At 53.8% G+C, this 14,251-nt stretch overlaps 1 protein-coding gene across 2 annotated transcripts in view; it reads left to right on the top strand.

Annotated features, from left to right (window-relative positions):
• CACNA2D2 (calcium voltage-gated channel auxiliary subunit alpha2delta 2) overlaps positions 1–14,251 on the top strand; it is a 209,826-nt gene that overhangs the window by 159,885 nt on the left and 35,690 nt on the right. For both annotated transcript variants that reach the window (XM_033072032.1, XM_033072031.1), the window contains exon 4: positions 7,642–7,701. In XM_033072032.1, the coding sequence (XP_032927923.1) occupies positions 7,642–7,701 (60 nt within the window). The remainder of the gene's footprint in view (positions 1–7,641; positions 7,702–14,251) is intronic.

Here is a 14,251-nt window from a genome sequence, read left to right as displayed (position 1 = left end):
CACCAAGGGGCTTGGATTGGAATGGACAGCCCTGACGTTACTAGGACACATCTGTCCCACCCACAACCCAAAACCAGCTCTGGAGCCACGTTTCTCAGGTGGTTTGTATCCATCACCCCTCTGGGATGCTGCTGACGTGCCCCAGCACTTCAGCACCTCCTGGGAGGCAGCCACCAATACTCCAGCTTCATCCCAAGACAGACTTTTTTTTCCTTGACAGCCAGAATTTTAGACTTTTACTGGTCTGACTGCTGAGGAAATGGTAGGAACTTCCATCAGGAACAGACTGGGCTTTCTGTGCCTTGCTCATCTTGTGAGCTGGTGCTCCAGAAGAGAGCGAGAGGAGTGAAATGAGCACCATTTAGAGTTGCTGGGCACGGACATCTTGGAGAACAGTGCTGCCATAGGGTAACTGAATACTCCTTCTTGGCTCTCCTCTGGCTGAATGTTGGATCTCAGAACAGAGGTCCCTGCTTTCCTCTCCATCCACTACAGAAAATGCAAAAGGCTACCGTGACTGCAAATAGCGTGACAAAAGGGATGAAGGAAAAGGATTTTTCTCATATCCTGAACAGAGCAGGCAAGTGTGTCTGGTTTGGCTTCCCAAGGGACCACCTGCATCCCAAAGCTGGACAACAGCACATTCCAGAAATGACTTGAGCATGATGATATTTAGCAGTACTTTAAACTTAGTGTTTAAAGTCATCTCTAATGCAAGAGCAAAGTTTGCTGCCATATGTCCGGAGAAAGGCAGGAGGATGCAGGATGAGGCAATGCTAGTGTGGCCAAATGCTCCTTCTGCTGACTCCACTCAGAGGAAAGGGACAGTGAGAGAGGCCAAGCCTGCCTGCACCTGTTCCTGGCCTCATCTCTCCATCCTGCCTCCCACAGTTTTGTCTCACTGCTGATGGAGGAGGGCACAGATCCTGCACCCTGGTGTGAGCCTTCCTCACCCAGGAGGGATAGGGCAGGAGCCAAGGAGGGTCTGAGCAGCTGAGCTGAGGTTTTGCTATTGCTGGTCCCCAGGGGCAAGTGTCCCCTTGGGTTTACAGGACACAGTCCCCCTGCCCTCTTTCTCCCCTCCTGGGTGACAGGGGGCAGGGGCAGAGCTACTCTCTGCTAGTGATTTTGGAAATCATCCACCCTCATGGAGCACAGGAACTCCAGGAGATGGGTAACAGAGAGAGGCTTTTCTGCAAGGGGAGAAGAGCTGAAGAGAGCACCAGGCACAGCTCGTGCTACAGGACACCTCTGGTTCTCTGCAGTGTCCTTTTGCCCTTGGTGCTTTGCTCTTTGTGGGAAGTTAAGCCCTTCTGACAATATTTTGGGGTAGGAGAAACACCCTGAGCAACGCTCTCCCTTTCCTCACCATCTCTGCAAAGACATTGGTACCGTGGATGTTGAGATGTTGGGATTCTTGGGATGTTTCACTCCTCCCCTCCCTGTGGTTGTCGGGATGGTGCCAGTGTTTCCTATTGGTAAAAACTGTGGCCCTGGAGAGGGAGAAATGAGAAATGCTGACAGCAGAACAGGAGCCCCATGCTGCTGGCCTGCAGAGCCCTGAGTTACTGAGGTGCTCAGTAAAAGGATGGAGGTTGTGGCTCTGGGGCTCATCCCAGGCCCCCAGTGCCAGCTGCCGACTGTGCCACTGCCCAGATGGGGCCTGCAGCAGCTCTGGCTCTGGTTTAGCTCCAGGTTTGCACGTGTGCCCTCACTGCTGGCAGGGCTGGCTCTGCAGAGGTGTCCCTGCTCCCTGCCCTGCCACACCCAGCAGGGAGCACAGCTGGTACAGAACCAGCTCTGGGAGCCCTTGGAGGATTTACCACGTGCTCTTTGCTAGTCCCTGGGGCTTTATTTGCCCTCCCATGAGCAGGAGAATGATAGCAGCCAGTGCTGGCTCCAGCCCCATCCTCCCTCATGCACAGGCTGGATCCAGGCACAAGGGAAGGAGAGGTGGGCTCTACCCATCCCTCTCTTTCCGCACAGCCAAGGGAGTTATTGACAAACAAGTTAGTGCTTTGAAAGAAAAATGCCACAGCATATTTGAAGCTGCCTCTATGATCAATACTGAGCCGTGGCTGAGCCTGCTGCTGACTGGATTTCAGATGATGGCTGTGGGGGTAATAAGAGCCCTGGGATCAACTGTCTCGGAGATTATTACAGGATGAGATGCTTCACTGCTTTACAGTGTTTACTCAAGATTTATATTCCCTATGTGTACATAAGAGGGTTGTTGTCTTTTGTCACTGGTTGATCATTTTTTGACGGTAATGTGCACGCTGTTGGTAGGGTTTGCTTAGGAGTGAATTCCATGAATGGGGAGAGAACGTGCTGGGGATGAGAGGGAGAGCTGGGGTGGAGGCAGCTTGGAGCTGGTGGCTGGAGATGGGACCATGAGAAAGTGCCCTCTGCCCTGTTGAATGCAGGCAGAAAGGACAGAGACATGTGAAACTTGTGGAATGGGCTTCTGCCTTTCCAGATTCTCTGCAGCAACAGGTGAGGCTTCAGGGTGCCCTATCCATGGAAGAGGGGTTGGTACCAGAGGAGAGGGCTTGTGCCATCCTCATTCCTTCATTATGGAGGAGGAAGAGCTGCAAAACCAGCTCCTGGGGGATGTTCCTGCCTGGGACTTGGTTCCTCAGCTTTGTCATGTGTGATTTCACCTTCCTGCCTAAACCTTTCACTGCTTTTCCTGCCTTGGGAGGAGGGCTGGAAGGTGTGATGCTGTGTGGCACTCCCCAGCCTGGTAGTGCAGGGCTGTTTGAATCTCCAGCAAAGATCTCCCCTCCCAGCTGTGTGCTGGGCTACGGGGGTAAATGCACTTCAGAGCCTTGGGCAAGGTGCTCCGATGAGGGTGATAAGAGTCTGGCTGAGGGAGTTAAATGAAGGCTTAGCAGGAGCCTCTCCCTCAGAGCAAACACCCCTAGGCACACACAGCTGCTGTGTGATGGGCATGGCTGAGGCTTCCACACCGGCTGTGGGGAGAAGCCAGGAACACCATCCCAGACTGCCTGAGGAGCATCACCCAGCATCCACAACGGCTTGGGGCACCTCTGTGGAGCCGTGGGCACAGGGGGGGCATAGCTGCTGTTACACAGGGCTGCTCAGTCTCCTTCTGCAGAGTGTTTGCTGTAATCCTGTTCTATAAATCCAGCCTTGGTCTTTGGCCTCACTGGGCTGTGCTCTGCTGCTTCCCAAGTTAAACCCACTGATCTGACTGAGGCAGGAGCAGCCAGTGCATGCTTATTGCCATGGTGGGGCTGGGAGAAGAGATTTAGTAAATCATTGGAGCAGTTTCCTTTGGAAAGAGTCTGTATAAAAGTATCAGAGCAATGCAGGATAGCCCCAAGTATGATGGGGAAAAGGATTTGTAAGGAGGAGGTGAGCATCACTTTTGGGTGTGTGCTCCATCAGAGACAATCCTCCAGCTGGCCCCTCAAGCACTGGGGATGCCAACAGCAGGATGGTCCCCTTGGCTAGAGAGGGGGTCCTGGTCCTTGCCTGTGCCAGCTCTGGTGCTCCAAGTGTTCCCTACACTCCCAGCAGCTTCAGGGCATCAGCCCAGCTGACCCCAAAAGGTGTGCTAGGGGCGAGCCCAGGTGGGTGAGCCGTGCTCAGGGTGGGGTGAGTGAGCAAAGCCAGGGAAAAGCAGCAGCCATGTGTGTGGGGTTGCCATCCTCTGGGCAGACAGATGCACCCACCTTGCTGCCCCTTTCCTTTCCTGCCCATCTTTTGGGAGGGAGGGTGTGTGCCCAGCTGTGCCACCTTTGCTGCCACCTGCCCATCCCGAGTCCATGTGTCCCCAAGGCTCCTTAATCCCAGGTGAGCTGGTGTGCTGAGCAGGGAGCTCCTGACGGATCTGCCCTGGTGAGCAGCGAGGCAGGGAGGAGCTCCATGCGGAATACAAATGAGTCTGGGGCACGATAAGCACATGCAGCACCTTCCTCCTCACACGCCCTGCTGTCGGGATCTCCAGACACCAATCCCTTGCAAATCTCCTGCTGGCCTTTCATGACCTTCAGAGTCGTTTCAATTCAGTGTTTTCAGCCTCTAAATCTCCTGTCCTTAGCCCTGGGTGACTTCTGGGGAAAGAACCATGCTCCTTAAAGTGCCAGGGCAGTCTCTGCACCACAGCCTGCTGGAAATCTGCAGGTATTCTGCACTCGTGCTTTATTTTTGGTAATTCCTCTATTTTTTTATTGCTGTTTGAACCCCACAGTTGACCACCCAGGTCTGAAATCTGGAGAGGTTTTGGTGACTGCCCTGTACCCTGCCAGGCTCTCCAGTGCAGTGCCTGCCTCTTGGGCATCTCACAGTCCCTGCACGCAGCACACCTTGAGCTGGTCTGATTGATCTGTAACACTTGAAAAATAATGGTTTAATCATTATAAAGGATTAGAAATAATCCTTGAGCTGTATCGATCACAATAACATTATTCATGATGAACTCATTTGGCATTAATGGGCACGTCCTGCAGAGTGTGGCTTCAGGCAGACCCGTCACCTTCCCTGGGGAGCCATCAGTGGGGTTTGTGGGAGCAGCAACAAACCCTGCCCTACAAACAGCTCCAGGTCCTGCTGTCCCAGATAGTCCCCTTGGGGGACCCATTGTTATTGGCACAGTTTTGGAGGGTCCTGAATCCAGCAATCACCCATCCTGTTCGTACAGCAGCCCATCTGGGCAGGGGCTGGATAGGCTCCCTCTAGCACCAGTCAGGGATGTGACAGGATGGGACTGCTCCCCTGGGAGCCCCATACAACATCACTCCAGATCTGTCCCTCACAGAGGATCCCCTGCTGCAGAGGAAGGATGGCTGGCTGCCCACTTGGCCCATCTCTCCTCCCAGTCACCATCCTGCTCTTGGGACTGAAATGTTTTTAGTGAGGAAAATGCTCCAGAAGCATCGGCTGGAGGGCTCTGGGGACACTTCTCCTGGGTGAATATCCAGTGGTAGCCAGGAGCCTGCACAGCACCCTGCTGTGGCTGTGCCATCCTGCTGTGGGCTCCCCCATTCCTGCAATGTGCTTTTTATCAAACAAGAACATCTGGATTTCCTTCTTTTTTTTTTTTTTTTTTTTTTTTCCCAAAATTGTGTCTGGTTTGACTTTGACAAATTGACATTTTCCAGAGGAAAAATATCTTCTGTGGAGGTGTTGTTCCTGGGTGTAGCCGTTCCTTAGTGCACCATTTGCAACCCTCCAGGCACTTTGCACAAGGCAATGAATAGTTAAAGATGTCCATAAATCTTATCCCAGCCCATAATAAACAAACACACTCTTATCAAGTATAGAAAAATGCATATTTCATCACCGCTGCCTTAAACGCGACTCAGAATAAATGCCTGTCTTTAATCAGCCATCTCAATATATAAACAGAGCACAAAAGCTTGTGGGGGATGAGGTACAGAATTGGGCCAAGGATTTTCTAAGCAGCTCTTGGGGGCAGGGATGTGGCTGTGCAGGTGAGACCATGAAAAACTGCCCTGAAAATTCAAATCACTTGGCTTTTCTGCCCAGCCACGTGTTGTTTCTCATTCCTTTCTGCCATAAGGATTTTGGTTTAATGTTCAGCTGATAGCTGATCTTTCCCCTTGGATGCTGGCCACTGAAAGCAAGCACTTGGATTTGGAAATCAAGATTAAGAGAAAGAGAAAAGATTAAACAGGAAAGTTTCGACCAGTATGTGCTGAGATTATGCAGTGATGGATTCGTGTTTCCCTGCATCTGATAAGAACAAGCTGCATTTTCAGGCTGGGGAGGGCCAGATCTGTGATGTCTTTCACCTTACTTTTGAGTGCCTGTGTTTTGCCACGCACACAGAAATACAGCATCTGTTGCCACAGCCCTGCTCAAGCCACCCTGCCAGGGCAGGAGCTGCCACTTTTCTCCATGGGCAGTGGGGACACTGTGGCACCTGGGGGCTTCCTTTCCCCTGAGCATCCATTTGGAAGGGCTGAGACATTTTGCATCCATGTGTGGTGATGGGAGGCTGGAGAAACTGGTGGCAGTGGGGACAGCAGCTGTGACCTGTGGCTGTGCCCAGGGCTTGTATGTGTGTGTGCTCTGTAGTTGGCCACTGTTCAGGCCCTGGGGAAGTCATTTCCCAGGAATATCACTGGACCTCACTGCTGCCCCTGTGAGCTCCCACCAGCCTGCCACATCCCTGATGAGCACAGGAGTGCTTTTTTCATCCTGAGATTTGTGGTTCAAGGCATGGAAGTCGTGTGTCCTAGCACTGGGAATCCTGTGTTTGGTATGTGCTGCGTTTGTATGGTGCTGCCTGGGTAGTGATTTGGGGTTGTTATTTAGCCCAAGATGTCACCCCATTGTCAGTGCTCCTTCGTCCTCCCAGCCAATTCAGTGTCTGAAAACAGCCAGGGCTCACCTCCCTCCCCATGCTCTGGCTGCCAGCACCACTTGCATGGAGCAGAGCATGTCCATTCCCCTCTAGGGAAACACACCTGCAGGGAAATGAGGAGCAGGTGAGGCAGGAGCCTGGCTGGAAGGTACATCTTTGCTTGGCTGTCTCCCACTGACTCTCTAGGGAGCCCTCTAGGGACTGCAACACCTCGAAAGCCTCATGGCCCGTTAGCCCTATACAGATTGGCCCCTGGAGCTGAGAGCTGGCAGTGTGTGTTCCCTGGGAGCCTTGTTCAGCTGATGGCTGGTGGGGAGCAGGCTGTGCTGAGTACAGCATGAGCAGACATAAACCCCATACCCCTGTCAGCAGTGTGTGTCCAGCACACGGGGGTCTGGGTGGCCCTCAGCTCTGTGGGCTGGCTCAGGACACTGGGCTGCCTCCCACTGGATTTTGGTGCTGATCAGGTAGTACAGCCCTGGCAGGTAGCTCCAAGGTGCCTGCCCACAAACCTGGCTGCCTGGGGCTGGTTGAGGGATGGAGGAAAACGTGCTTCTTTTGCTCTTGGCTTAATTTCCTTAGTGATGCAGAGAGGATTCTGTAGAAAGCCTGGAGCTCTTGCTCTTTGTATCCCCTTTGATTCCACAAAAGGCCAGATTGCAGCTTCTTCCAGGCACTGCAGTACCCCAGGGGCTGCCCAGTCTCCAGCCCTGCCCTGCTGCACCCTCTGTGCTGGTGAGGGGTCTCATGGCTGAGCATCCAGTGAGGGTACCCTGGTGCTGAGCATCACCCCATGCTGCTTTGGGCAAATCCTTGTTCCTCTGGTTACCCCGGTGTGGGCATGGGTATACAGAGGGGTTAAATCTGGGTGGGCAGCACGGTGCACCTCTGGGGCATTTTTGAAGAGTCTGCCCTGCTCTGCAGAGCTGGGGGCTGTCAGTACAGAGACCTGGGTTCAGCCCTTGCCCTGCTCCAGTGGGATGCCGACAGCTGCCCAGCTGCAGTGGCTCAGCCCTGGTGAGTTCCAGTGGCAGCAATTCCTCTGGAGATCCTGGCTTGCAGGAAAGGCAGGGGCAAGCAGGAAACACTGCTCCCTGTTCTGGAACACCCTCCTGTGCTGGCACAGTGCCTCCTGACCCTTGCCAGTGCAGCAGGGTGCTGCAGGAACCCAACCAGGGATGCTGGCTGTTGGGGTGACACCCACGGTCCTGTGCTGCTGTGGGTAATGCCTGGGTCCTCTTGCTTTCCCTAGGCTCATTTCTCCTCTCCCACTTGTTTTGCAGAGACTTGCCAACGCGGCGGAGAAATTCCAGAAGGCTCACCACTGGCAGGACAACATCAGGGTAAGGCTCCGTGCACACCCCGGCTCCCACCCTTCCCTCGGCTGGTGTGACAGTGGCACAGGAGTCCCTGTCCCATCCCTCCTTGCCCACGTCCTTGTCCCCGTCGTGAGTGGCCGCTGGCTCTGCCGTGCTCGGCCCCCCCACCGCCTGCCAGCGCTAATGAGAGCAAATGAAGTGATTCTGAGCTCGTCTGCAGCCTGCACACACCGCCAGGAGAAGGCAGGAGGTGAAGGTCGAGCTGACAGCTCGGCTCTGAGGGGTGGGGGCTGAGGAGACTCCGGCTCTCCCCATCCCCGGCAGCCCCTGGCTTTGGTGCCCACACGAGGGGACAGCGGTGGCTCGTCTGTGGCACATCCAGCAGCTGCGGTGGGGGCTGTTCCTGGGGAAGGAGCAATCTGGGCCGGGAGAGGGAAGACGCAGGTTTAATGATTGCATTTGACTTTGTAATTCTGGCGGTGATAGCACTCAGCGGGAACCTGAAGGATTCTGTCTGGAAATGCTCTCAAATTATAACCATAATACAAAAGGAAGGAAAGATTGTTTTTCTCCCAGCGCGAATGGAGTCTGCGATAAAAAATACTCCTGAGCCACCCAGCCCCTTCCACTTGGGCAGGGCTGCATCCTGCCCAGCCCTGAGGAACCCCTGCATCCTCTGAGGGGACAATCTGGGGACAGCCCCACTGCCAGGCAGTGCTGCTGTGTTTGGGGGGTATTTCACACTCTGAGCTTCTGCTGCTCACACAGACCTTCCTGCCATGGGTGATGGGCACCGGGGTTTGCCGGGGAGAGGAAGAGGTGGGAGGAGCAAAAGAGAAGGCAAGGGGTTGACCTGTTTGGTTTTCATTTGCCCTGTGGCCAGTGTGGGGTGGGTTCTGTCCCAGGGGTTCCCAAGGAGCAGGATGAGCTCCCAGGGGTCTTCCTGTCTGCATGAGAGCACGGGTGAATTGCTGGCACCTCTTCCCAAGAGGCAGTGGAGAGGAGGTGAAAATGAGATTTGGTGCAGGCACCTGCTGATGCCAATGCTGGTGCCACACCAGGACCTTGGCTCAGGGATCCCAAGCAAAGCTCAGAGAAACACAGGGCAAGCTTTGGGCATCTTCATCCCTAGTGTTGACCCAATCTCATGTGTCCTTGGGCTCAGGAAACATATCCCTGAGCAGCACCTGAATCTTGACTGTGGGTCCCACAGGGACATTGTGGTTGCCCCACACACTCCATGCTGGGCTGGCACCCAGGGTTGGATGCATTGTGAGCGGGGCATGTGCAGGGCATGCAGAGGTGGCACAAGGTCACTGCATTTTGTAGCAGTGCCTGGGGCTTCTGCTCAGCCTCTGGAATGCAGGGATGGGCTCCTGCTGCAGGGGCTCTTTGCAGCCCCAAAGAGCTCCTTCTCCATACAGATCTGGCTGCCTTCCACTGCCACGGAAATAACAGCAGGACACAAAACATGCTGGGAAAGGCTATAGCTATGGGGAGCTCTTGGCTCATTTTGCCATTCACGGCACAAACCTTTCAGAAATCCACTTTCATAGAAAAAAAATATTTTTAATAGCACTGTTTGCAACCACTTAATCAAGGTAATTAGGAGCAAGTCACCCAGAAACAATGTGCAGCGATGCGTCACCGAAGAGCTTGGTGCAGCTTTATCAGGACAGCCCAGGCCTGGCTGGGACACTTGATGGACTGGTCCAGCTCTGTGCACAGCCCCCAGGGTGCTGGGCATCAGCCCTGCCTACCTCAGTCCTGCCTGCAGCAGCCCCAGCTCCTGAGCAGAGCAGAGGGATGAGGGGGCTTTGTCTATCTCATTGCCGGGGTTGAGCCTCCTTTCTCCACGAAATGGCCGGGCAGGGTCAGACCCGTGTGCCAGCACCACCGAGCCTGGCTCTGAGCTGCCCCCAGCTTGTGCCGCTGCTGGCACGGGCAGCAGGCAGGGGAGGAGGCAGCACAGCATCCCAGCCCCTCCCCTCGTCCCTTCCCACCGAGCAGCTCGTTCCTCCTGGCTGCAGCTCTCCCCTCTCCTCCCAGCGTGTCGCATCCTAACCCCGAGCTGGAGTCGATGACAGATTGTGGCGAGCTCGGTTATTTTTGTGTTTCCATCCAAAGGCGCCGGCAGATGCTGAGTGTTTGCGCTGCATTAGTGCTAATGGCAGCCCCATTAAACCTCACTGCAGATGGGTTGCTATGGAAGTCGAGGGGAAAATGAAGCAGGAGCAAGAGCCTTAGCGGCTGGGAGCTGCTGCCAGCAATCACTCACAATCCATCTCTACGGAGAAAGTTCCTTTTTCCTTGCTGTTTTCTGGGGTTTCCAGCTATATGCCAGCCATGCTGACCTTTCTGGTGCTGAGTTCAGCCTCCCACCTCAGAAGGCTTTGCAGATTGCTTCCGTGTTCCCTAAACAATCCCTTCATCCTGTCCTGCTTCATCCCTGCTCCTTGTGCTCGTCCACCCTTGGCCCCTCCTCTACCAGCTGTGCTAAGCCAGGGCTGTGTTCCCAAATCAATTCTGGACATCAGACCATTTTCCTTGGTCAAAAGTCGCCTTGGCCCCAAGGTCAGCCATACTCTAGGCACCCTCATGAGTCCCCTCGAGCTTGTTTTACTCAGGGCTAGGTGGCAGCTCAGAGTGGCATGGTGGGCAGGGATGTGGGGAGAGATTGTGCCCTTCCTTGCCTGCCCAGTGAAGGTTTCTCAGGGATGCACATTCACCCACACTGGAGAAGACTGGTGGAGCTCTGGAAAGGTGAGAGCTGGGTCTTGTTGCCAGAGTGGGCTCCCACCAGGGGACATGGCAACCACCTGGCACTGGTATGGTAGGAAACCACAGAAAATAACCTGTTTGCAGTGGCCTGGCCAACCAGTTTTCCCATTGAGAATCTTCTGGCCTACAGGCTTCCATTCAGAGGTCTGCTGGGATAGTCTGGCTCCACTCCATGCAGAGCCATGAGGGTTTGTCCTTCAAGGCACATCAGGGCTGTCCTCCTACTCTGGATGTCCCCAGTGCTATCCCCCAGCTGTGGCAGTGGTTCTGAGTTCACCCTGTGCTGACCATCTTCAGCAGCAAACAGTGGTTCTGGGACTCCCACCCACCCTGCAATGCAGTTTTCATGTTCCCATCCTTTGCTGCCCTACTTGGGCAAGGGATCTGTAGAAGTACCTATAAAAATGCTGAAAGGTCGTGTTGCTGTTTTGCTGCCATCCTTTGTATCCATCCTTGCTGACAAGCAGCCATGTGGTCTGTCAGACATTCCAGTCAGCTCCATGTTCTCCCAGCTCTTTTGCATTTTTGTGTTCTGCTTTCCTCCCGAGTTTTCCTTGGGTTCATTTCCAGACCTTCAGCCCCATCCCAGCAGCACCAGCAGGATCTCAGCTGTCCCACACTCACACAGTGTGTGGGACTGGGGGCCGTGCTCACTGGGGGATGCTGTCAGAGGTGCAGATCTGCACTGCCAGCCACGGAATGCATCCCAGGGCAACATCACTATCATCATCACCATCATCATTGCAGCCTGTCGGTCTGCTGGGGCTGCCAGAGCTATTTGTGCCTTTAAGGGACACTCCAGCGCTGCAGAGATCCATCCCCGCGTTTATGTGCGCTTGGCAGGATTATATAAATTGCCTTTAAAAGTTGACTTCTTTATAAGCCATTTTCTGCTTCATAAAATGTTTATTACTGTTGTTTCTCTCCCAGTCTTCTTCCTCACTGCATTTTCCATCCCTATACTGGGAAACTCCCCTCTTCCTCTGCCTGCTGCCCCTCTGCCTCCCACCTCTCCCTACCTCTTGATGTTGAAAAAGGCCCTTTGAATGGTCAGAGCCCAGCAGGCCCTTTTTCCTTGGAAAAGAAAAATATCCAATAGCTGTGGATGTAGGAGCTGCCGGGAACAGGGTTTAACCACTGGGTGGTTTTGGGGTGTGGTGACATTTGTGGAGGTGGCAGGGGGATCACAAGTGCTGGACAGCCCCACGCCGCTGCCTCCATCTGTAACCCCTGCCTGCAAGCACAGGAGGAATAACAAAGCCCAGATAATTTCAAGCTCCATTAGAAACGAAACTCCAGGGAAAAGGGGATCGCTGTTTGCCAAATGGGGATGGACAGGAGCAATAATAGAGACTGTGCTCCTGACTGCCCAGGAAAGGTGCAGGATGAAGCAGGGGGACATGGCAGCACAGCTGGGTACCCAGCCACAGCCATACAGCCCTGGGTGCCACATCCCTCCAGGTGCAGGATCCTGCTGCTCCAGCAAGCACTGCTGGGTGTGTGTCTGTGGGGGAGCAGCGGCCGTGCCGTGCCGTGCCGTGCCGTGCCGTGCCGTGCATGGGCTCCAGCAGCTGTTCCCGTGGGCTGGGCATGGCCATGCAGGCAGGGCTTTGTGTTCAAAGCAGCATCAGAGGGGCAAACGCCAGCTCCCTATCCTCCTTTCATTTTTGTCCTCCTTTAATTACAGATCCTACTTATCGGCTGAGAACAGAAAGATTGTCACCATAACCTTGCACTTGCCCTTGTAGAAGGTTTACCTAAAAAGTTAGAAAATAAAATCAAATACCCTAATTTGCAGTCATCTTGCCATTTCAAACCCAGTTTTCATTACAGCACAGAAAGTGCATTGAAGCTGTGTTTATAACCCCCTTTTAGATAACAAATCACATTTTCTTTTGGCTGGCGAGTGTGTAGAATTGATATTTTTTTTTCAGTTTAATGGGTTTGTGTGTTCAGGAATGATCTCCATCAGCTGAGAGTCTTTATTGTGTTTGATATAATGTCAGCTTTCATTACGCTCCGAGAATTACTGTGCTATAGCACCAGCCTTGCTCCTGTAGCACCGGTCTGGCCAAAAAGCAGAACAAGAAAATCATTCACAAAACCCCTGTGTGGGTGCTGTTCCCTCTTAAAAACCAAGGATGGGGCTTGAGGGGGCTTTCCCAACCCCCCACTCTGCAAGACAGCTGGGCCACCCATGGCATCTCCATGACTGTGATGGTTTGGTGTAGGGTTACTGGCTTTCCTCTCAGTGCTGCTTTCCCATCCTGTCCCATCCCATTCCTGGAAGGGCAGAGGGTCTCCAACAGCCTCTCTGTGTGTGCTGGCATCCCTGTGGCACCCGGGTGCAGTGGAGGGGAGCAGCGGCCGCGCCTCATTCCGTGGAGCAGGACAGGCAGGAGATGCCGTGTAAAGAAGAATAGCTGGCGAGGTGGGATCAGATAAAACATCTTCTCGGGGAGATGAAAAAACTGTTGACAGGTCACTTAAATATTTCCCCAGCTCTGTCAGAGAGGCAGAGGGAGGAAATTGCTTTTAAAAAAAAAAAGATGCCAAGGCAGATTATGATGACTGTTTCCACCTGTCCTGGGTAGTGCGTACGGCCCCTGATGGTGGATGGGATGCAGGGAATTCACAGTGCTGCAGGAGAAGTGTGGTCTCAATCAGAGCCCTTCTTGTTCTGTCCAACAGCCTGTGGTGGCTGGAGCTACCCATGAGTACTGTCCTCTTCTGGGGATTAGGAAAGGATTCATCGTACTGCATATGGACAAGAATGGCTCTAGCTGGTGGAAATAAAGGTTCAGCCCCTACCAGCCAGGCATGGCTTTGACCACAGGTAGAATTTTCTCTGAGGAATTAATCCAGTCCCTTTGGAGCCCGTTCGTGGCTGTGACACTCACACCAGCCCATGGCAAGTGTAGCAGGAACACTTTCTTTGCTCTGTTGTTCCCCAGCCAAGAGGCTGCTATGCCTCACCTGGCTGAGACCTCCAGCCCCAGCTGCCAGCCAGGGCCAATGGACCAGTACAAACCAATCCTCAGGGACAGCCATCAGGCAGCCCCATCCCACTCCTCGTAACTCAGGCGGGCTTGGCAGAGTGATGTTGTGATGGTGGTGACATGCTGTGTCCCTGCTCATTCTCTGCTCCTCTGGCCATAGTGCAGGTGTGAGGCTGCAGGAGCTCTGTAACACCCTGCAGGATGTTTTCTGTACAAAAGGTGCAACTATAAGGAAAAGCTGTTGCTATTTCTGTGTGCTTAACAGTTCATGGACATGAAGAAGTACCTAAATACTCACTGTCCTCTATACTGATGGCACAGGAAAGGTGGGGAGCAGAGCCCACAGTGCTGCATGGACACACCAGCTCCTGCTTTCTCTCCCCAGCCAGTGAATTGTCCATGGGTTTGACCAGGCACAGCTCTGGCCACCTGGCTTGTCCCCACTTTGGTAAACTGTGGGATGGGATGCTGGTCCTGCCACCAGCTCCATCCAGTGGCTGGAAAACAGGCAGGTGGCATCGGGATCTGTCTTTCCTTCCCCACCACCCTCCGAGTTCTTCCTAACTGCCTGAAGGCAAACTGCTGCAGGATTTAGCTCTTCCAGAGCCAATTAAATCTTGAAAGAGATTTGCTGACCACAGGGGTCACCTGTGCTTCTCGGAGAAATGAAACCCACAGCCGGAGGCTGAGAGGGACCCAAATCAATGCCCTGCAGCACGATCTGCCTGCAAAACTGCCCCGGGGAGCTGCAGCATCCCCAGGGCATGTGATTAGCAGGGTGACACTTAAAAACG

Source organism: Catharus ustulatus, chromosome 13 (genome assembly GCF_009819885.2).
Source record: "Catharus ustulatus isolate bCatUst1 chromosome 13, bCatUst1.pri.v2, whole genome shotgun sequence".
NCBI classification, from domain to species: domain Eukaryota; kingdom Metazoa; phylum Chordata; class Aves; order Passeriformes; family Turdidae; genus Catharus; species Catharus ustulatus.
The sequence above is the reverse complement of the archived record's forward strand: the minus strand, read 5'-3'. Positions and strand labels throughout refer to the sequence as shown.